The sequence below is a fragment of the Numida meleagris genome, chromosome 4 (assembly GCF_002078875.1).
Source record: "Numida meleagris isolate 19003 breed g44 Domestic line chromosome 4, NumMel1.0, whole genome shotgun sequence".
NCBI lineage: Eukaryota > Metazoa > Chordata > Aves > Galliformes > Numididae > Numida > Numida meleagris.
Genome location: NC_034412.1, coordinates 75,488,285 through 75,511,818, shown reverse-complemented (window position 1 = coordinate 75,511,818; position 23,534 = coordinate 75,488,285). Strand labels below are relative to the sequence as shown.

Below are 23,534 nucleotides of genomic sequence, written 5' to 3'. Positions count from 1 at the left end.
GCATCGGTACAGCTCTTTGCATGGGAACTGGGTCAGGGCTACTGGCATCGCTGTGTTTTTGCCTCTACCTCCACAGCTGCAGCACTGATGGCTGTACAGCTACTTCTCTTCAGCATTGGAAATAAAAGAGAATGGACCGAGGCAGCTCATCCTTTTTCCATGATGGCAGTCTTCCTCTCTTCTAGGAAGTGCCAACATTGAGAGATGTGGGACACTCAGAAGCAGACTACCAGAGGGAAGGGAGGGTCTTCCAGGAAGTTCAGCTTTCTGACAGGTGGTGGCAAGGGAGGCAGCAAAGGCCTTGTCCTGCTGCAGAGCTTCAGCAGCCTGTGAGGGGTAGCTGGTGACTTAAATACCACAGGTATTCGTTTCACGGCTCTTAGGGCTGGCACACTCATACAGCGCTGCCCATTGGTGCTGAGTATTAGGTGTAAGATATTAAGATTTATGCAAAAAGTTTAAAACCAAAGTTGAGCTAAACTGGCTTTGTATAAGGTTTTTTAGTTAGAGCAGTACAATACTTGCACAGAGATTCCACCTGAGCAGAAACCAGTGAATGTGAGCAAGAGACAACGACAGGAGCCCATCTTATAACGGCTGTGTAAGTGGGCAGCACTCTGGAAAGGACACAGGCAGGCAGATGTATTAACAGTTACAACCTCTTCAGGGTTACATCCTCCATTACTTATAATCACATCTACTTTCAGACTTTCAAGCACTTGTTTTTCTGCAAACGCAACACACCGCCCTGCATTGAAACAGAAAAGCTCTCACGTATCTGCCCTACAACAAGAGGCAGTTAGCAGCCGGGCGGGCAGCGCTGAGACAAATGGAAGCTGCGCTGGAAGCCGTTGCTCTCAGAGGGCGAGCGCGCGGCCCGTGCCTCGTACCCCGCCGCGCCTGGGGGGCGGCAGGAGGCGCGGACACCTCACCCTCAGGATAGGAACCCGAAGGCGGCTGGTTCCGTGCGCTCTCCCACACGCGGGACCCGGGCCCGCAGGGGGCGGCCTCAGGGCGGAAGGAGCACCACAACCGCAGCATCGACGGCCTCTGCACCGCAGCGCGGGACCCGCGCGCCCGCCGTCAGCAGAGAGCCGCGCCGACGGCTCCAGCGGCCCAGGGGCTGCAGCCGCACGCGCCGGGAAGGCGCCCAACCGCCACGCGGCCCCAACGGCGCTATCTGCGCAACGCCGCCCCCCCCCCACGGCGGGAGCCGCCCGCGCAGCGCCGGGCCCGCGGCCTTTGCTCAGAGCCCCGGCCCTGGCGGCGCGGGGCGGCGCTGCGGCGCGCTCACCATGCTGCTGCCGGCGGTGATCTCGCTAGCGGGACGCCTCCGGCTCCATAGCTTCCGCCCACCCCGCTCCCCGCAACCTTCGCGCCAACTCCCGCCACCGGGCGCGGGCCGCTGTCGTCACAGCGCGATGGGCGGAGCGGGGCTGGCCCGGCTGTCGGGGCGGCCTCTCGGGGCTGGTCCTGCCGCCCTGGGCGGGAGGAGGCGCGGGTGTGGGCGCCCGGCCCGCTGGGAGGTGCCGGGCTTCGGTTGGTTGCCCGGCTCTCCGCCGTCCGTCCAGGCCTCGGGGCGGATTTTCAGTTTGCTGCCGTTTGAGTTTCCGCGTGCTGAACAGTGGAAGACTGTGCACTCAGGGAAAGGAAATAAAAATCAGACCCCCTGTCAGTGTTTGGTGTTTAAATTCGCTCGACCCGCTGAATCTAACTACTGCCAGCGGTGGAGAAAATGGGAACAGGCAGGACTTCCACCATTTACAATACTGCCACTAATTTAGACAACCACTCATGAAAGAGCAAGGAGCCCAAGCTCAGCTTGTACCTCTCTCAGTGCAATTCCCAGCGTTACCATCATGTACCCTCTGTATTCATTCTTATGTTACTGTTTTAGAACAAGATACTGCTTGGTGGCATGATGAAACTCCAGCAAACAGAACTTACACAGATAGGAAGCAGATCTGTTTATCTGATCTGAGAAAACATGAATGTCAATGATACCCACCACGGTGTATGTTTACTCCTTTAAGTCGGTCTTTAACTGAAGGATCCTTTTTCTGTCGATTTTGCTTTTATGACTTCGCATGGTCAGCTGGATTCTTTGTTTTATGTTTTTAACATTAGCATAGCTTGCAAATACAGATTTCTGCTTAAACGCATGAAAGAGCAAGCAAGTGTAGCCCACAGCACAGGCTGCGCTCCTCAGTACTTTCTGCTTTTGCTATAGAAGGTCAGCTATAATGGCTATGCAAACAAAACCAGGATCTCTTTGGAAAACCATCTCTAGCAGTATGTTTGTATTTATGTATTTCTTTCTCATTATGTCATTTTGAAAGCTGTGTCTTTTCCTGATAGGAGAATTAAGGAGGAGTTGAAAAGGCTGACGTTTGTAAGAGCCACACAAACTGTTTAAATAATGCTAAAAGAATTATTGCAGGTGGTTATCTCTGTTTGATTTTGATAAAGCTACCTAGAATAACATCCAGCAGAGCAGTATCTGTTTGCAGGCTTGTGACATGTTTCTTGGAAGGCAAGAGTTGATTAACCCTTCACAAAAAGGAGATCAGGGTACTTGTGAGTACTGTAGTTCACTTCTGGTCACAGCAGGGGGATGATCCTCTGTTTCTGCCCCACTGTGATACCATTGCAAGTCTGAAAAGTGTACTCTGCCACTAGAACGAACCTGAATACCTACTGATATTATTGTGTGTTTTGCAAGTTAAAACGAAGGCAGAATCCTTACTGATCCTATAACTGATAATTGGTTATATTTTATGGGCATATTATCTTATTGAAAGTACTGAGTGTTTTTTTAAGTAACAAAAGTTCACTCAGTGTAATCACCTACTTACGACTAAGATAAATAATAGAAAATATGAGCTGTTTTCTACCTTTTTGAAACCCAGAGTGTTTGGCATTTTCTACTGATATTTTCCAAAATACATGAAAAAATGTTGAGATGTTAAACCAAGCTCTCAGTTTCTTCCCTATTGAACAAACTTAGTCTTACTGTTGTTGCAATGATTAGTAAAGGCCTCTTCATGTTTATTAAGAGGGGATGTTGTTTATAAAGAAAATACATTTTCTTATATTGATAAATGAAACATAGATTAGTCCGTTTTCCTTTTGTTAATATTTTCTAGTTCTTTTAAAATTTTTGTATTCTAACATGTTGATTCATTTTGGAATTGAAATAAAATTTCATTGTAACTATCTTGAAGTAATGTTTTATTTACTGCTCTACAAAATTTGTTTTAAATTGTATGAAACAAAGTACAAAACAGATAAACTTGGTAGCACTGATATGCTTCTGAAGTCCATAAGGCAATGTTTCTCAGCTGTTTAGGGGCCAACACGTCAGTCACAGATACATCTTTATGATGTATCATGGAATAGAGATATGCTGAGTTTCATATGTGTCCAAAGAACCTCAGAACTTAGGAAGTGCCTTAAAGAATACAGTTATCATAATGCTGAAATGATTAAGAAAACAAAGCAACAGTTGCCTTCTTTTTTTCATAGCATTACTAAACATTAAAATATTCATTTTCTAGATGGTTGTCTGTATTTCAGGTGAATCTTGTAAAGAATATTCTCTTTATTACAGTCCATATTAAAAAAAAAAATCAAATTTATCTCTCTTTTTCAGAACAGGAATTCGTGTTTTGTTGCAGACCAAAAATTCCAAAAGTTCTTTGTAAATCTATGATCTAGTTTCTATTGACATTAGGTTTTCTACAGCAGCAATTGCAATTGTGTCTTTAGAAAAGACTTTTATCCCATCTCAAACGGTTTTTGCTGTATAAGGTGAAGATAAGTTTTTGATTTGCATTACACTGTGGAGGACAATTGCATAAGTTGTGCTTTTTTGGAGCACTTAACATCAGTAGGTCTGGGCAGCTGATGCTAGTGAAAACATCACATTTTTTTCTAAGTGAAAAGAGTCTTTTCTCTATCTTCATTTGAGTATCTAGGCAGAAAAGGTGTCCTTGCTCAGACATGCTAACATTGCCTATGTTCAAAACTCTCCTGCTTGCAGTTCATGTGTTCCGAATTTCTACCGATCAATCCCCAAGTTTCCAAGCTGAACCCATGAACTGAGAATATGCGATCAGTGGTCAAGTGAAAAGTTGGTTTCATAATTGGAATTGCTTAATCTTGACAGAGGCAAGAATAGAAAGGGATATTTAACAGATGAGAACTGAGCTTCCCAACTAATGCAGCGCCCTGGAGACCACAGCCTCTCCCAGCCTTGATTCATTCCCAAACCAGGGTCATTAAATGTACGGTTGGAGGCAGGAAACCCCACTATGGACATCTGCAACAGCATCAGGGCTGGAGCCTGCTCTGACTTTGCCACTTGAGCTGGTGCCATAATTAAATCTTGCCACTTCTCTTCCCCTCCAGCTGCGCCCTCAATTCTCAGCAGTCCCTGATCACATCTCACTTGGCTGTGCAAACTCTTTTCTGAATTAACAGTCACAGTATTTCCTTTTCCCATCTCTTTGCTCAGCTAATCATATCTCTCTTTCAAACTCAAGTCACTATATGATTCTCCTCAGTTTGCTTTCTTTTTATCAAGTAACATGATAGACTAACCAGTTAAAATGACAAAGCAGAAAGAAACTAAATTCAGTTATTTTCAAACCTTGAGTAGGGCATGCTCCAAGTCATATGGATAATAAGGAAAGAAATACAGTTAGTGACTTTATCCCAGTTAAACATCTTGGAGCACAAGCCTCTGCTGCGCCCTTCACATCTTGTACAAATGCACCACACCATGTTTGGAATAAGGTGCAAGTTGTGCTAGCCCTGCCGTAGTTGCTGGGCAGAAGCCTATTGTTTTTACTTTGTCAGTATGATAGCCTCAGTGCTTTGAGCTTTCATGGGTGCTTTGAGCTCAAACTTCTGTTGTTTGTGGTATCTAACTACTTTAGTGTTACAGTAGCATCTATAATGACTTGTATTTCAGTTTTGTTTCATAGTACAATACACAGTTGAAGCTTTTAAATGCTAAAACAGACAGATTCTGTTCATGCCATAACTAACCCAATTAAAATTTCAAATGCTATTCCATATAATACAAAAGGAACGTGTCAGTGTGTACTGTAGACCCACTTGGTACAGGACCTATCTACAGCTCCCTTTCTCAAACCGCCTGTGTAGGATCTTTGCTGAGATGCGTAGAGCAGCTTCTCCAGGTACTGAGGGAGTGCTGGGTCTGCTCTGTCGGACAGACTGACATTAGGCGAGTGGCCGCCCTGCCAGCAGAGATCTGCAGTGAAGATATTGGTGGGAACTTTCTCCATCAGCCAGGGTGAAACTCTTTCTTGTAAAGGTGCTGCTGAGAAATGTTTATGAAGGTGCACTGAGGTAGATGTAGTTTTTGTTGTTTATCTTATAAACCAATGTGTAAAATGTCTTCCATCTTCCACTGTTTTGATCAGCTTCATTGTTAAACTGGAGGTATGTCTGAATGGCATTATGCAATGCTGAGAGAGAAACCCATGCTGCTTGCAAACACGCTCTCATCACAGGCAGCAGGAACAATAAAGCAGCCATAGCCCAGCAGCCTGTCTGGACTTTCATCTCCTGCATATCAGCAGGGCTGAGCACAGTGCCGTACCTATGTGGTATGTTGTTCCATGCTCAGATTTCAGCACACGACTGTCATGCAGGTACAGATACATTGCTATTGAGCAGCTCTGATTCTAGCGTGAATACATTTTATATGACTTTATCTGAAGAAATCAACAATGGCACTCATCAGCCTTACGGTATTTATTAAATTTACCGAATCTTGACATGCGTAGTTTTGCTGTAATTTGAAGTATGTTAAAAGATGAGATTATAAAATATTGCCTAGCTGCTCTGTAAGATATTCACTGTGCTGATAGCCCAGCTGCAAGGTTATTAAATTAATACCAAAATAACATCTTTCAAGCCTAATTATCTTTGCTGATTATTTTTATTTAAAGAAATTAAGGGAAATTGCTTAAGGACTGGAACAGACCCGTGTTAATTTTGTACTGATGCTCTACATAGGGCTGTATATAGGACTTTTGTAAGATATAACGGCAGTTGTGTGTATTTGGAATAAATATTGCCTTGCCTTGTGTTTCTACATAATTACTGGGATTTGCGTATGTGTGTTTCGGTCTCTTTGTAGGCATGATTCTGTCTTGATTCTAGTAATAAACTGTGTACTAATGCTGTATGTTACATTTCTCATAGCTGAAATTAAATGCTGGGAGAAGACTCTCAGACCCTTCTGGCACTCTTATAATTTAACGTATGAGTCATTAAAAATTGTTAAATCACATTTTAATTGAAGACTTTGTAGTTAGAATTCTATTTCTTCTATGTTTCCTTGAAATATAGTTTCAGGAGGAATACAGAACAAAATTGCTTCTTAGCACCCTCTGTCACCTGTATGTTCCCATTCGAGTGACCAGGCTTTCTGTTTTGCTCGGGTAACCTATTTTCCTGCAGCAAGAACACAGCCGAGGTGTCTCGGTGACCACACAGAGGCCACCTCCCTAAAAATTACGCTGTTCTCTGACCCACCCCAGGTCTCACAGTTCAGGCTAATCATTGACAGGGCTTTTACGATCACAAGCTTTTAGTGAAGCTTTGATAAGACACTCCAGCAGTTAGTGGCAAATGAAGACAGCCTGCACAGCAGGGACTCCACTGAATGAATGGATTTTTTTCAGTATTGGTGAAGGGAATCTGACTTTTAATGCTGGCGTTATAAAGCAGCATAATGCGTGGCCGACAGCTGAAGAGATTTGTTGCTTTTTTGACATTAGTTTTCATAAGGATGGTCGCTGGGCTTGCCGGAGAAGGAAGATCTGTGTGGAAAAAGGACCCCAGCTCCAGTCCTGTGAGCGAAACACAGATGTTTTTGTATGACACTTTCCCCACAGAGTTTCTCTGGGGTGTAGGGACAGGGGCATTCCAGGTGGAAGGCAGCTGGAGGAAGGACGAGAGAGGACCCTCCGTCTGGGACCGCTTCATCCACGCAGAGCTCAGAGACACTGACAGCGCAGATGTTTCCAGTGACAGCTACACCTTGCTGGACAAAGATGTGTCAGCTCTGGATTTTTTAGGAGTTACCTTTTACCAGTTTTCAATCTCGTGGTCAAGGCTTTTTCCCACTGGAGTGGTAGCAGCTCCTAACGAAAAAGGACTCCAGTACTATAACACCCTTATTGACTCTCTGGTCTACAGAAATATTGACCCCGTGGTTACCCTGTACCACTGGGACCTGCCCTTGACACTGCAAGAGCAATATGGGGGATGGAAAAATGAATCGGTCATTGATATCTTCAATGACTATGCCACCTTTTGCTTCCAGACTTTTGGGGATCGTGTTAAGTATTGGATTACCATCCACAATCCTTATTTAGTTGCTTGGCATGGGTATGGCACGGGTATTCATGCTCCTGGAGAGAAAGGGAAAATAACCACTGTCTACACTGTAGGACACAACCTGATCAAGGTACAGTATAACAAGATTTTACAAACTAATCTTGCACTGTCATGGGAAGTAATGGAAGAAATCAATAATGTAATCTATGTTAAAAAATTATAATGAAGGAATGTGAAAACACCAAGAAATAACCCTTAGCTAAGGCAGTCTTTAAAAGAATTTTTTTAATTTTCATATTTATTTCATTGTTGTAGTCTCAACAGCTGACTCAGTAATTATTTGTTTTCAGGTGCTTGTTTATTTCCTCTATTTACATTTCTTTTTTGCCTACAGCATCTACTTATTAAGGATCATGGGTTTCCTTCGTTATTCTTTTCATTTAGTTACACTGAAATGACTGTTCTGTCATTCAGCCACGCTAAAATGACTATTCTATTAGTTCATACGAATTTTTTTTTCTATTTGCATATGGGATCAATTCTACTAGCAATAGAAGTTGTGCATATATAAATATGATTAGTTCTGGCTTAGCGAGATCGTATTGTGAAATGTTTATTACTGACCTAGCAAGGTCATCAGTTCTTGGTTTTGGAAGAAAACAAATGTCCCCTTCACTATTTAAGAGTTTCAAAATTACATTATTTCCATAGCAATTTCAGCATTTTCATTTTTATGTGAGTGTTATTTTCTGTGCCAGCTTTCTTCTACAGAATTAGACATCCAGTGGATTTGATCTTATGATCAGTAGCTTCAACAGCTTCAATACTGGGTCCTAAGTTAATAGTATTCTTTCTTTGGAAAGGGCAAAAAGAGAAGTCTGAAGTAGGTTATATTTTTAAGGAAAAATGCAGAGACATTCATGCTAGTATCAAGAACTTTACAGAATTTAAAACATCTCTGATTTCATTCTACAGAGTGGCTTGTTCATCTGCTTAAGAGTTTATATTCTTATTTTCTTGTGCTATATTGTAAAACAACCTCCAATAACAGCAGTTTAAGATAATTGACGATATAAATACAGGGTTTTTTTCATCTGTAATGCTCTAAGTACTTTAAAGAGCAAGTCGTTGTCCTGTCTGATAGAGAAGCTAGTATAATTCACCATGCATAAGCAATTCATAGCTGTCACAAAGAGACTTTTTCTACTGCCTACTATACATTATAAATATAATTAACAAATACAGCTGAACGTATTTGTCATATAGAAAGAAGTATGCATGTTGGGAAATATTAATTAACAGAGCATTTAAAATTTCCTGCAACTTCTATTTCTTGTATTTGCTTTCCAGGCTTCAACTGGAGAACATCATTTTTCAGAAAACGCACACTGCAGTCAATAGAAGTTTTACACAAAAAGTTCATCAGGTGTCCAGATTCAATAACTGATTTCAGACATAGCACATGAATTGACCTAGCTACACAGATTTGTGAAGCATCTCATAGAGAACTGATGCCCAATCATTCTTTTTATTTTTCGAGTGCTATATAAGATACATTTGATACAATACATGTAAAGGATGCAACCCCAACTATGCGGTATGGCTTGCCTACATTTCTAAGTGGCATAATCGAAACTGGGCTATCAGCTCAGCAGTATCTGTATTTTCCCACAGTAAAATCTGTATAAACATCGCACAGCACAGAGAGAGCAATACCTCTGCTGAAGAATCAGCTGGGTGTGCCAGGAAGCCAGGCACGGCTGGGTCTGATACCCAAATCACTAAATGAAGTTCCTTGGTGAATATTATTTAACTCAGACTTGAATTAATTGTTCATTTTAGCTTTAAAATCTGCACTTCTGAGTATAAAACAAATCACTAAAAAGAAGGATTTAGTGAGACCTTCTGCAATACACAATATGTTAACTGTTTTTTCATTATTCTTGAGCAGAAGTTATTTTCATGTTGTATCTTTCTCACAGCACCATGAACATTACAAAGTGGATTAGTAATTTTCTCCAGTGGCACTGTACAGCTCCTGACGATTTTAGCTCTTCTTTATAAAGAATTTATAAATTTGTAGTAAAGCATCTGGGGTGTAATGTTTTGTGGTTGCAGGTATAATTGAAACTCTTGAGGAAACTGTTGTCATGAGTCAACACATTATATATATATATATATTATATCTCTCTCTATATATATATTATTAAGGAAAAATATATATATATATAATGATATATATATATATTTTTTTTTTTTCCTTAGTAAAACATAGTAAAAGCCAGACATACAACATAAGACACGGGCAGTACACTTTTCAAGACAGCTAGCCAGAATCTTTAAAAAGAAATTTCTCTTAGTTCTTAACTAACAACTTTAGTAGATTGAAGAAACCCAACAGCTTAAAACTCAAATATTGAGTTGGAAAAAAAATCCACACATTTTAGAACCAATAAAACAATGACCTGTTTCCATGAATGAAGGTCGTGAGGTAGATAATTATCTTATGAAGGATTTTTAACAAAAGAAGGATTTGTCTGTCTTCTTCAAGCTCAGGAGACATATGCTGTTCCTAGCACAAGGTATTAACACGTGCTATGTCAGCTGTTACATGTGTTTTCTTTCTGTGGTTTGCATCCTTCTAATGGAATGGCCCAGATGCATCTTCTAAGAGCCAGTCCTGCTCTTGTTATTCAAGACCCAGAAATAAAAAGAGCTACTGAATGCAGAAGCAAAAGCTGCTAAGCAGAGCGCTTAGGAGCTCTGCAGGGGGAAAATGATATAGAGATCATGATGTTTCGATTGAAAATATATGTCTGCATGTTTCTATGTATAATACTCTCTACACAGTGGGTCAGAATGCTGCCAGACATTATGAAATGCCTGATAGTATTCACATGGAAATGAATAGGAAATATGATGTTTGAAGCTTTTAAATTATAAATTGCTAATATTTTCACATAGGCAAATCTCTATTCAATCATGATAATCACTAATATGAGGAATACATGAAATCTGATACCACATGAACAGAGACAGTCTGTATCTCCTTTTTTCATTAAATGAGACTGTCCTTCACAAAAGCAACACTGGAACACAGTGAGGCTTAACTTGCCACGAGATGCTTGAAAGACACACCAACAAAATAAAAAAACAATGAGCTTGCTTCTGAGGCAGCTACTGAGGTATGGAAGAAAAAACTGCACACAGAAAAAAATAGATGTATTTCTTTGATTTGATAGTAATTACATCAGACGAGAAGCAGGAAAATATGAAGCAGCTGGATCATGGTCACTGGAGCTAAACCAGATATTTATCAGATTGATTATCATCATTTTCTTTAGATCTAGTTTTGTTCTTTCTACTTCTTAGGCTGAGGTTTGGAAGCACCACAAACTACAGACCAGACTCTTTTCTTCTTCTGAATCAGTGCCCTCCAAACAGTTCTGCTTAAAAAAAAAAAAAAAAAAAAAAAAAAAAGACCACATTTAAGATCATTCACATTCCCTTTCATCTTGCAGAAAAGTGCAGGAGAAAACTAGCAGAACAAGGAAATCTCCCTACAATTTTTTTTCATGGACATGTTTTTATAACACATTCTTGGAAAAGGTAATACCTTCCCTTCCAAACATGGTGCCTACACATAGATCCATCACATCACAGATCAGGTTCCTCTCTGTGCCTGGCTATGTTACTCCTAGCTCTCTGGTAGCAGTCACTGTGCCAGGACCTCTTCATGGGCACTATCACCTTTGGGATCTTTGGATGAGCATGTCCCAGAGAAGTCCCATAATTCATTCTTTCTGAAAAACAAATTTCTACTGAAGGAATGGGGAATCATTTTATCTCTAAGTCTACCCGGACACTTTTTGCCCTTTCTCTCGTCAGGATCTTGACAGATGAAGCTATACCATTGCCCATCTTTCTTACAGGAGGAGAGAGATTTGTGTCCATCAAGTATGGATCTAGAGCGGACAGCATAATATTTATGCTTGCAAATGTCATTGCCAGAAGATTTTTCAGACAGCGCCAGTCATCAGTGATTTGTTTGGATTTGGTGCTCAGGGACATGATTTTGCGGTGGGTTGTTAGAGTAGTATGGTTAGGTTGCGGTAGCACTTGATGATCTTGAAGGTCTTTTCCAACCTTGAGCAATTCTATGATTCTATGACAGTATTTTATTAGGTTTGAATAAGAAATGATTTATACTTTTTTATACAATTTGTTATTTTCAGCTTACTTTCTTACATTTCTTGGAAATAATCAGGAAAAATGCAATCCAAATGCAGAGCAGTTAGCATTCAACAAATTCAATCATAAAACTTTCAAACTTTCGAAGGCTCGGTCACCTACATGTCCACAGCCCTTTTTTCATTTATAAGGACTCAGCTTCAGAGTCAGTTTACAAAAAAAAGGTGTTAGCTCTACTGATCACAAAGCATCTTTACCACAGACCAGAAGTGCCATGAACCAAAATAAACTATCCAAATAAGCCCCACACACCTGCTCTCCTTCTAAAGTGATTTTCACACTATCGTCATCAGACTCTCTATTCTAGCCCTTCATTGTTTAAAATTCAAACAACTAAACACGAAGGAGGAATCATTTTATTAGGATTTTTTAAAATGCTCCTGCTGAGCAGTACACTGAAGTAACTCTACATTGTTCTGTGTATTCGTTGTTGAGATATTCTATGAAAACTACTTTACTGTAACAAATCTTATGAATCTGAAAGTGTCAGTATTTCTACAATAAGCTTTTTGTCTACATAAAAGACGATTTACAGGATCAGAGTTTGAAGGAGTGTGAGAATATTTCAAGAGAGGAGAACAACACTGTTGTCTTTTATTAATTTGACTCATTCTATCTAGCCTTTTTGCAGGGTTAGTACTAACTGGTTCAGCACTCTTGTGACTTTGAAGTCTATGGAATAATTGCTATACTAATACCAGGACAATACGCTGAAATTAATGTCATACGTATCTAGAATAAATACCCAATATTGATCCTGCTTTCACTGTGTACTCAGCCTTGACATTTGTCCTTGATCTAACAAGGAAAGTGAAAGATTAGGGATTAAACTGTAACTGAAAACAAAAGGTTAGTCAAGATTTACTCAAAATAGGCATCGTAATGTTTATTTCATGTTTCATCTTACAAAACAAATGCTAATAATCAGTTGGTTCCATCAATAATAGTTTGCAGTTAGAGTACATCCTCCACCTGAGAATGCTAAGCTGCTTCACAGACAATTAGCAGCTCAAAACAGAGTTACTGGCAAGCAAAGGCTATTGTATCTACAACAACTGAAAAAACCTTCAATAAACTCACATTTTTTAAAAAATTGAGACAGCCCTTAGAACTAGGAGACATCAGTGATGCATATGAATTTGTGATATGGAAATCTTACCTTGACTCATGCTAAATACATGTATTTGTATTAGAGGTCTGCTCCTGTAGAATAGCACCTGTGGCTGCTTTCACACCTGCAGACAATATTTTAGTAGTAACTTTATTTTCCTCTAAACAACTTCCTGAAATTGCATATGAAGCTAATGAATTCTCCCTAATTGTCTTTCACCTGTCAGTAGTGCACTTTTAACTAGTTGGTTTTTGGCAAAGCCTTCTTTCTCCACTGTATTTAGAAGTGTGGGATTGCTAAGATTCACCACATGCCTCTGTCCTGCTACCTGGCTGTGTGAATAACACAGCTGACTTCAGCAAAGTTTTTCTTGTCAAACCAACAGAAACGTGTATGTTTCATTAAACAGGTGTTAGTAGGCTGTGTCTGGGGAAAATTATTCATGAACCACGTAAGAAATCAGTAGGGGCAGGTAAGTACAAGCTAACTCTAGACTAGGCTGGCCCTAGCAGCCACTTGGGAGGGACCTGTGGGAGGGGACAGTGAGGGTAACTGTAGGGGTGGCACTGGCCACATAGATTTTCTTGTAAGACTGGTAAGAAATCCCTTTTATAATATTATAACCGTAGCTTGCAGTTTACCTCATGAGTGGAATTTTGCTGGCTTCCCTTTAACCTGCATCGCAAAGGTTAATGTTGCTTTATCAGTACTTTCAAAGACAGACCTTGAATGAATGTTACAAGCATGACCTTAGAAACCATAAACAACTGATACACAAAATTTCACAAACTGTAATTCCACAGTACTCCTGAGCTTAACCAAATACCAACCTGACATTGGGCCTTTTTTTTTTTTTTTTCTTTTTCCAAGCTGTCAAGGCTGTGCATTTCTAGATAAATTAGCTGAAATTATTGTCAAATGTAAGCAATGCTGTTTGGCTTTGTAATGTCAATCTAACTCAGCACTAAAAGTGTTTCACAATGCTTCTCCGTGTTTTTTCTGGGTGCAAACAGTCATTTGCTTTCCAGCTTAGTGTATAGAGCCATACTTCAGGAGCAATGTAAACCCTGAGTTATCGGACAGCTCATCAGCCCATGAGGCGTCAGCTCCTCTCCTCTGCGTCATATCCACCTCCAGAGGATCCAGAGCCATCCTTCTCTGACACCTGAAATCTCCTGTTTTCCTGTACAGGACCCAGAACAATGCTAGTGGTTCCTAAATCTCCAGTGTACTCATTTTAATGCCATAGACCATGAAAATTTTGACTTATGTGATCTCTTAACTAAATTATTAACGTGGCATTCAGAGGTAATTCCGGTGTGTGACAATATTAAACTATCTAAAATGCAATGATTATCTGAAAAATTGAATTACAATGTGATACAGGGTACGTTTTCATTGCCACTAATACACTTGGCAAAACTTCTGCCTATCCTAGAGAAGTCAGCATGTGGCATCACCTGCGTACTGAAATGTGCCATAACCAATAAAACTTGGGAAATGCGGCTGACAGATTTCCTTTTAAAACCAAAGTGGTGCTGCTGTCAGAATGAATACTTAAAAGGACTGTGCAGATCACTGATAACCCACCATCAACAGCTGTTTATTCTAAAATTAGCCATAAGAGCCATTTCACATAACCTGCTTGAACATCTTGCAACCTCCAAACCTATATCAAAAGGCAAAAAGCCACAACCCTAATGCATCATAGCAACAGCACACAGAACATGCTGAGCATTACCATCATCTAAAGACCTTGCATTTTAGCAGCTAATTCCCAGTGCATCTCTTCAGTGTGATTGTTGTACCTTAACCATTCAGAATATTGCTGCAGAAGTCTGCAGCAAATCAAACCTAGCTACCTGCCTGTCTGTCTGCACACACGGAGATTTATTAAATAGCAGCAATTCAACATTATTTTTCTTTTACCAGGCTCATGCAAAAGTTTGGCATAACTACAAGAAACACTTTCAACCATATCAGAAGGGATTGATGTCCATAGTCTTGGGATCCCACTGGATCGAACCCAACAGATCAGAAGATGCTTTGGACATTTCTAAATGCCAGCAGTCTGTGGAGAGAGTACTTGGCTGGTTTGCTAAACCCATCCATGGGGACGGTGATTATCCAGAAGAACTGAAAAATGAATCTTTTTTGCCACGCTTTACTGAGGATGAAAAAAAGTACATCAAAGGAACAGCTGACTTCTTTGCATTTTCCTTTGGTCCCGATAACTTCAAACCTCCAAACACTCTACCAAAAATGGGACAAAACTTGTCGCTCAATTTGAGGGAAGTACTGAATTGGATTAAACTGGAATACAACAGCCCTCGGATCTTCATTGCAGAGAATGGCTGGTTCACTGACAGCCATGTGAAAACCGATGACACCACTGCCATCTACATGATGAAAAACTTCATAAATAAGGTTTTACAAGGTTTGTGCACAACTAAACTGTTGGATTCTTTTTTGGATACTTTTTTAAGGAAAATTTTAAAGATAATTTAGCTTTTTAATGATTTGATCTTTTTTTTAAAAGACGTAACGGCAACTAAGTTAATTATTAATTATTTCTACTGAGTAAGTACAAACCACAGATCACGATCCGCTGGCGCTAGTGTTGTACAAACAGAAAAAATATGTAGTCCCTGTCCCAGAAAGCTAAAGTCCAACATCTGGGTACAAAACTGAGTCAGAAATGAATGTAAAAAAATACACTGCATATCACTTTTCTCTGATGGCAGCCCAACTGTAAAACCTTTGTGTGGGCACATACCTTGACAGCAGGAAAATGAGGCAATGACAGCAGAATGTCGTTGTCGTGCTGAGCCCCTGCTTCCATGCCAAATGCATGGAATTAATCAGCAGGAGAATGGCAATCATTCTTCAGGATTACAGCATGCCAAGCAGAAGATAATGTGTTTTAAATATACAGGTTGAATACTGGTATTTTCCCTTCATAAAGCCAGAGGGCAGGGTCTGCTCTCTGATGGCCAAGATTTAATTTTATATGAAACATTAATCCTGTTAATATCTGAAGCCTCTACAAGACCCATATTTTTCCATTTTGGTGCCGGGGGCTGGGGGACACCTGTGGCTTGGGTGCCAGCCTCAGCTGGGGCCATGCCTTCTGCACCACGCACCATGTGCCATGCTGCTGTGGTGGGTGGCTCAGGTCCTTCACAGAAACCTTTCTAATCCTCAGAAAAGGGAAAACATGTGAAATCAGGATGTTTGATCACCAGCAAACAAAATCGAGCTCCTAATGAAGGTTGTCCAAATAAAGTTGTTCCAAACTGCAAACTTCATATAGTCCAGTATGTATGACACGGCCTGATTTTTCCTGATTTTGGGGTTACAGTCCTGTATTTGGTTTATGATATTTTAAATACTGCATGGACACAGCACAGAAGCATAGATGCAGGACTGGATTTGAAGATGTGTGGCAGGTAGACTACTAGGTAAGAAAATCCAACCCTCTTCTGCAGCAGATCTGACTGTAATAACCATCCATGGGCCCAAACTTCCAAAATGCTTGAGTCAATGCTCAACTAATAACTAGAAGAACTGTAATCTGTATTTTTACGTATACCAATACTTCAACCTCTGTTTCAAAATACAGAGTAACCTCTTCATTAATGCTTTTTTTTTCTCGTTGTGAAGGAAATTGCATCTAATCAGCAATAACATTTGGAATGTATTCTCATATTTTTACTGACAGAAAAATCTGGTATAATATAAATGTACTGCTTGCAGCAAAATCAATTTGATCTGTTTAACCACAAGACATCATTTGTATAGGCCAAATTGGAATGGGCTGGTGGCTGATGACATGGCATGTAGAGGGATATATGGAGCAGCACTGCGTGCGTTGGAGAGAGTGCTGAAAGCTTTGCACTGGATGTCTGTATCTTACAGCGCAGCGAATCATGAAAATAAGTTACATAAAATCACCATTGCAATGAAGAGATCCCAGCTGCCATTCTTGGAGGCAACTGAAACTTATCTTTTACAGCTGTTACTTTTCCATATGTACATTAGAGTACTAAATATATGGCTCATGAGTGTTAATTTCTCTTACACAGCTATTAAATATGACAACATAGATGTGTTCGGTTACACAGCCTGGTCACTCCTTGATGGCTTTGAATGGCAACATGCTTACAAAATCCGGCGTGGATTATTTTATGTGGATTTCAAAAGTGAAAAAAAGGAACGGATTCCCAAGTCATCTGCACTTTATTATAAACAGATCATACAGGAAAACGGCTTCTTCCCAAGAGAGTCTACCCCAAATGTGCAAGCTCAGTTTTCCTGTGACTTCTCCTGGGGTATCACCGAGTCTGTTCTCAAGGTAAGAGTAAATAAAATACAGAAATGACCAATGGAGGCAAAGAAACTATGAGCGTACTTTGTGAATATAAGACTGCAGCACCTTTCACTCAGGAATCTCAGTGCACACTGCACACTGTCTTTGTTCCCAGCTGTTTCATGCACTACCTACTTCAGCTTTAAATTTGGTAGAGAAGATGACCAGTATGTACGGCAGTGTTGAGATACTCTTTGTCATTACATACAGAAAGGTAGTCCAATGAAAAAAACATTAACCATCCTCCAAATACCAACGAAACTCTGTAATTTATCCTACTTATCAACAGCTGTAGGAGAAAAAGTAAAGCTTCTATATGTTCTGTTAATCATTCTGAGTAAATATACAGCACAGAAAAGTCTACTTCCTTTTAAAAAAAGCTGTTTTAAACTTCACTATATTATGCTATGAATTACACAAAAAGTGTTTTAAAGAAAACAGTAAAAAATATCCTTTTCTACATAGAAGCTTGTTAACTAGTAGAAGATAGCAGAGATAGCATTCATACTAACCACTACAAACTGTTTGTGTCAGATATTTGCACAGGCAGAAGGACTACCAGTAAGAACAGGGACTGAACTGTTATGCCATGGTTGCACAAGACTGACCTCAGCAGCAGTGCCAGAACAGTCCATGCCTGCCTATTACATCCCCTGCTGCCTCTGCAGCACCATCAGAACCATTCTTTGTGAGAGCACAGAGGGAACCCATCAGGGGCATTTATCTGTGTGAAAATGGACATGGCATATGCTGGTGGCAGGGTCAATGTGACCCCGTTTTAACCTACTGCTTTCAATTCCCCAGGCGGAGTCCGTGGCTTCCTCACCCCAGTTCTGCGATCCAAACCTCTACCTGTGGAACATCACGGGAGATGGGCTCCTGCACAAAGTGGAAGGAGTGAAGCTAAAAACCCGGCCGGCACAGTGTACGGATTTTGTCAGTATTAAAAAGCAACTTGACCTCCTGGAAAAAATGAAAGTCACCCACTACAGATTTGCCCTTGACTGGTCACTAATTTTACCCAATGGAGATTTGTCAGTGGTCAACAAACAAGTGCTGAGGTATTACAGATGTGTGATTAGTGAAGTGCTAAAACTCAACATCCAGTCTATGGTCACCCTGTACTACCCAACGCATGCCTACCTGGGCCTGCCGGGCCCTTTGCTGCAGACAGGAGGGTGGCTCAACCAGTCTACAGCCCATGCTTTTCAAGACTACGCGGCTTTATGCTTTCAGGAACTAGGAGATTTGGTTAAACTTTGGATTACAATAAACGAGCCTAACCGACTCAGCGATGTCTACAACAGGAGCAGCAGTGATACATACCGGGCAGCACACAATTTACTAATAGCGCATGCCATGGCCTGGAGAATATATGATGAGCAGTACCGGTCCTTCCAGTACGGCAAAGTGTCCCTGTCCCTGCACTCAGACTGGGCCGAGCCTGCCAACCCCTACTTTGAATCCCACGCCAAAGCTGCCAACAGGTTCCTTCAGTTTGAAATAGGCTGGTTTGCTGACCCCATCTTTAAGACTGGGGACTATCCTGCTACAATGAGGGAATACATCCACTTTAAAAACAGAAAAGGCCTCTCGCACTCTTCACTGCCATCTTTCACAAGCGAGGAAAGGAAGCTCATTAAAGGTGCAGCTGACTTCTACGCGCTGAATCACTTCACCACGCGATTTGTGATTCACGAGCCCCAGAATGGGAGCCAGTATGAGTTTGACCGTGACATCCAGTTCCTGCAGGACATCACCTGCCTGAGCTCCCCTTCCCGGCTGGCCGTGGTGCCCTGGGGAGTGCGCAAGGTTCTGAAGTGGATTAAAAGAACCTACGGTGACATAGATATCTACATCACGGCAAACGGAATAGATGACCAGTCCTTAGACAACGATGAGCTTCGGAACTATTACTTAGAAAAATACGTACAAGAGGTTTTAAAAGGTGAGTCTATGACAGATTCCTCAGAGCTGTTTTCATGGCACAGACCCAGGCACCCAAGGTTTGCCCGATGCAGAGGCGGATGTGACAAGGGGCATACATCAACAGAGTAGATAGTTACTCTGAAGTTTGTAGGAGATAGCATTTGAGATCAACAAATACCAAGAGACAACTCTAATTTCTGCTCTACAAAGAACAGCAGGAGCCTCCTTCCTTGCTTGCTGATCTGGAGCTGTAAAGCACAAGCAAGTCCAAGGAGACCTGAAGGGACATACAGAGGAAAGATGGCAGGTTGTCACACTTTAATGAGCTGCTGTTGAAGGAAGAGTTCTAGTTCCTGCTCCACTACTTGCTCTTTGTGCTGCACCTCCAGAAATCCAGTTCCTTGCTTTAGAGAAAAAGTAATAAGCAGTTGTGGAGGTAGAGGACAAAACACAGGCTCTCTTTGTTGAAGGGAATAATCTTCAGCAATAGCTTACTGTATGAGGGATGCCGTGGAGGCCTCATCCTTCACATCCCTCCTCCTCCAGCTAGACATTAAACAGGAGCTGAGATCTCTGCTCAGCTTTTCATGAGAAACGCAGCAGTGCTGTGCTGTTAGGCTGAGACCCAGGCAGCTATGGAAAAGTTCCTGAACCGTACAGCCAAGGATGTGCAATACATCCCTGCACTATTTCGTACTGACAGTCACTGGAAACTTCCCAGGCCAGGCCATGGGATGTCCAAAAGCTCCTCTAAGGCACCCGTCCCCAGACACAGGCTGCACATCCTGGCTCTCCAGGCCCTAGATATGTGAAAAACAAGGCAGGTCTTACTCATAGCTAGGCATGGCTTCAAATTGCTTCTGAACACTAACAATAAGCAAAGCATTTTCCCTCCAGCGCTTAGCTCTTTCTCTATTACTACAGGATTGATGAACATTTGCTGGTTTACTTTACATGCCGACTTCATATTAGAAACAAGGGGACAGGAAGTTATTCTGCTCCTACCAAAGGAAAAGGTCATTTAAAGGGCAACCATCACAGAGCTCCCAGTTCAATTTTCAGATAGCGTGGTACCTCCAACTATTCATAGAAACATCTCCCTAGTTTACAGTTTTTGTTGAGTCTGGCTCACATCCTGAATTACGCTTTCTGCTTACATACGAATCAAATATATGTTTACTCACCAAGGACTGTTATTTATGATTTCATTCAAGTGTTTTTTGCCCAGCGCTTGCATGCAGCAGGGTAACAGTTATTTACATGGAGGGGCTGAGCAGCTGGGTCTGGAATAAGGCAGGAATTTCATCAACGCTTCTCTCAGGACCCAGCTGGCCATCTGCTCCCTGTGGGCACTGCAGGTGGGTTCAGAAAAGATCAGGGCCTCGCTTTTGCCAGAGAAGAAAGCTCCCAACTCTTAACCAGCTCAGGCCTGCAGTCTCAAAGGAAAACAGGTTGAGAGGGCTTCCATCTCCTTAACTCTGCCTGTAGGAGCTGGCATCCTGTTGCCTTGCAAAGGCAGCAGCTCTTACCTCCAGCTGATGTTTGAAATGAAAAGCTGGGAACATCAGTTTGCACACGTGCAAGATACCACGACGTGTGGGAGAACTGAGGGCGGTGAAGTCCAACTCCCCCTCGTCTACCTCCTTTTCTCAGTGAAAGCATCATCTGAATTTTAAGATCGCTTCCTTTTCACCTCCTGGCCCACACGCAAGCAAGTAGGAAAGCAGCAGCGCTCTGAGTCTTGTTGCTCTGCTCAATTGCAGCTCTGAACTGCAGGCCTGCTCCAACACAGGAGGCGGGAGGGAGGCTGGCAGGCACTTCCTGAAATGTTCCCAAGTGCCATTTACACATGCAGGCATTCAGAGATACGGGCTACCCGTCTGTGCAAATCCACTTCTCACAGGGTAGGTCCACAAAATTCCCAGGTTCAAACTTTTTTTGGAACAATGATGCATTGTTACTAATTAAGACAGTGGAAGCTGAGTATTACTAGAAGCAATAACTGCAAGTAAATATTTTATGATGTAGTTATACTCTTTAAATGGATAATCATTTGAAAACTTAACTCATTACCAAAAAGTCTGCAAGTCATATAAAATTTTATTAACAGTTTTAACAACGTTCTTTTTTTTTTTTCCCTTCCAGCATACTACATTGATAAAGTCAAGATTAGAGGCTACTACGCATTTAAACTGACCGAAGAAAAATCTAAGCCCAGATTTGGATTCTTCACTTCTGACTCCAAAGGAAAGCCTTCAATAAAATTTTACAATAACCTGATCAGCAATAACGGCTTTCCTGCCGACTACTCTGTCTGCGATCCATCCAACGATAAGCAGTGTAGCTTCTGCTTGTTTCTTTCTCAGAAGAAGCCATTGATATTCTTTGCCTGCTGTCTTTTCTCCACTCTGATCTTGCTTTTAACTATTATTGTTTTTCACAAAAGAAAAAGAAGAAAACGCTTTAAGGCAAAGAGGATCCAGCGCATCTGCGTGTCACTTTAATAAGGGGGCACAAGCTCACCTTCACCAAGATTCATGACTGTGCATTCTACAGAGAACCATACAGAACAGGCATCTGCAGAAAAGCACTATGTGAGTCACTCCAGTTACACACACCCAACACAGAATCATAGAATGGCCTGGGTTGAAAAGGACCTCAAAAATCATCGAGTTTCAACCCCCTTGCGGAGTGCAGGGTCGCCAACCACTAGACCAGGCTGCCCAGAGCCACGTCCAGTCTGGCCTTGAACATCTCAGTTGAAAACAAGGTAACTGCATGCACAGGAAGGCAAGCTACAATACCTGCTCCTGGTGAAATTACTGTTCTCCACTTTCTGTACATACAAAGAAGAAAACGTTATGACTCTCCTGTGCCTTGGAATAACCTTACAAACTGTTAGACTTGAAAAGAGATATTAGTCTGTGAGAACTGATATGCACTTTTATACGAACCTCTCTGCACCAAAACTTCCTGTGATGTATATTCATGCTATGAATGATGTTAAACGTGAAACTGCAATTGGTAGTTTATAAATAAAAGCGTTAGTAAACACCGAATGGGTAGATGCAGTCACAATCTGTAACTTCACATTTCTGGAGGAACAATCTAAACATTCTGCACTTCCAGCTGCCCCTAACACTCAAAATAGCATCAAACACAAGGTAAGTGACGTGATTTCCATATCTGTTGTTATAAAAGCATACAGAACCTCAATAATAAGACCTGAGATGTGTTTACCTCCATCTTGCAGAAACAGTGCTATCCTAGAGGAGCATCCTTACCCATCCAAGGCAGTCACCACTTCCAGCTGTTAGCATCAAAGTCCATACACCCACAGACAACTACCAAGGTACCAAATGTACAGACACTGAAGAATTAAGGCAGCTACATATCGTGGCTCTTTATGCACAGCCAACTAGAAACTTCGCATGTATCCTCAAACTAGTACACATGCAACCAACTGAATCCCCATCACCCAACATTAAATCTCAGTTCATTAATAGACTCCTCCTCCAGTGCATTTCAAGTACTGGCCAACATCACAGGAAACTCATTTATTCAAAAGGCAAGTAGCAGTAAAACCGTGGATTCTTTTGAACAAGAAAACACTCTGCCATAACAGCAAATACCAGGAGTATTAGAGGTGCACACATCCTTCCATTACCTGGACAACACTCCTCTGGAGCCCATGCACACACTTTGACGTGCAACCTACTCCGGGGAACCGCTTTAGCAGAGGCTTGGACTAGACGATCTCCAGAGCCCCCTTCCAACCCCTAAATTCTGTGCTCATTGTACAAGCCAACAATTTGAATTCTGAAGATTTACTTAGTGGGACAACTTGAACAATGCAAGTTTCATGCCTGTAAAGTTCAGCTGAGTGGTACTGCATTCCCACAGGAACTGACAGCAGAATCACTCAGTTGCTTTAGGTACTTTTCTTTTGCACGCAGAGACATTTTCCTGGTTATTAAGCTTCGGTCACTTTATACCAGTATTTTACACACCTTTTTTCAAAACTGATAATAAAAAAAGTCACAATGTAGATTTTAGCGTAGCATAGGAAGAGCACAAAATCACAAGACTTGACATGGTAAAAAAGAAACCAAGAAAAAAGAGGCGTGATCTGTGGATGACACAAATCACATGTTGAAACTCTGCTGTATCTGAATTCTGATGTAGGGATTTTGTTTTTCTTAATTCAATATTGCTGAAGTCATGCAAGTCACGTGTTCAGGCTTATTCTAACCCTGCATCCAGGTTAAATAGTCTTGTAAGTCGGGTTTTATTGATTCCGGATTGTTTTCAACATATTTCAGATCTGGAATTTCCCCCCAGAAACTGTACATGGACATCTGCTTTTGCAGTCATTGGTTCGAGGTTCTGATACAGTAAGAAAAAACACTCATTTCCTTTCTTTGAATGCTTTTGCTATTTCTTAACACTGCAGTTTAAAACTACCACTTTGTGGCTTTATGTGCCATGAGGATTCCA

The 23,534-nt window shown here is 41.4% G+C and overlaps 2 protein-coding genes across 3 annotated transcripts in view; one reads left to right on the top strand and one right to left on the bottom strand.

The window, feature by feature from the left end:
- Positions 1 to 1,657, bottom strand: part of RFC1 (replication factor C subunit 1) — a 41,469-nt gene extending 39,812 nt beyond the window's left edge. The window contains exon 1 of the mRNA XM_021397001.1: positions 1,295 to 1,657. Coding sequence (XP_021252676.1) covers positions 1,295 to 1,297 — 3 coding nt within the window. The 5' untranslated portion in view covers positions 1,298 to 1,657. The remainder of the gene's footprint in view (positions 1 to 1,294) is intronic.
- On the top strand, positions 6,480 to 22,881 carry KLB (klotho beta). 2 transcript variants are annotated; one of them, XM_021394334.1, is made up of 6 exons: positions 6,480 to 6,753; positions 6,785 to 7,507; positions 14,672 to 15,176; positions 16,825 to 17,093; positions 17,913 to 19,056; positions 21,183 to 22,881. In XM_021394334.1, the coding sequence occupies exons 1-6, from the start codon at positions 6,667 to 6,669 to the stop codon at positions 21,539 to 21,541; spliced, it is 3,087 nt and encodes a 1,028-aa protein (XP_021250009.1). In that variant the 5' UTR covers positions 6,480 to 6,666; the 3' UTR covers positions 21,542 to 22,881. The 2 variants fall into 2 exon arrangements, with proteins under 2 accessions (XP_021250009.1, XP_021250008.1); XM_021394333.1 differs by having other exon boundaries at positions 6,480 to 7,507.

Coding starts and splice junctions, on each gene's coding strand:
- KLB (XM_021394334.1), top strand. CDS start 6,667: ATGAAGACAGCCTGCACAGCAGGGACTCCACTGAATGAATGGATTTTT. Junction 6,754..6,784: donor ATCTGACTTTTAATGCTGGC/GTTATAAAGCAG, acceptor CGTGGCCGACAG/CTGAAGAGATTTGTTGCTTT. Junction 19,057..21,182: donor CGTACAAGAGGTTTTAAAAG/GTGAGTCTATGA, acceptor TTTCCCTTCCAG/CATACTACATTGATAAAGTC.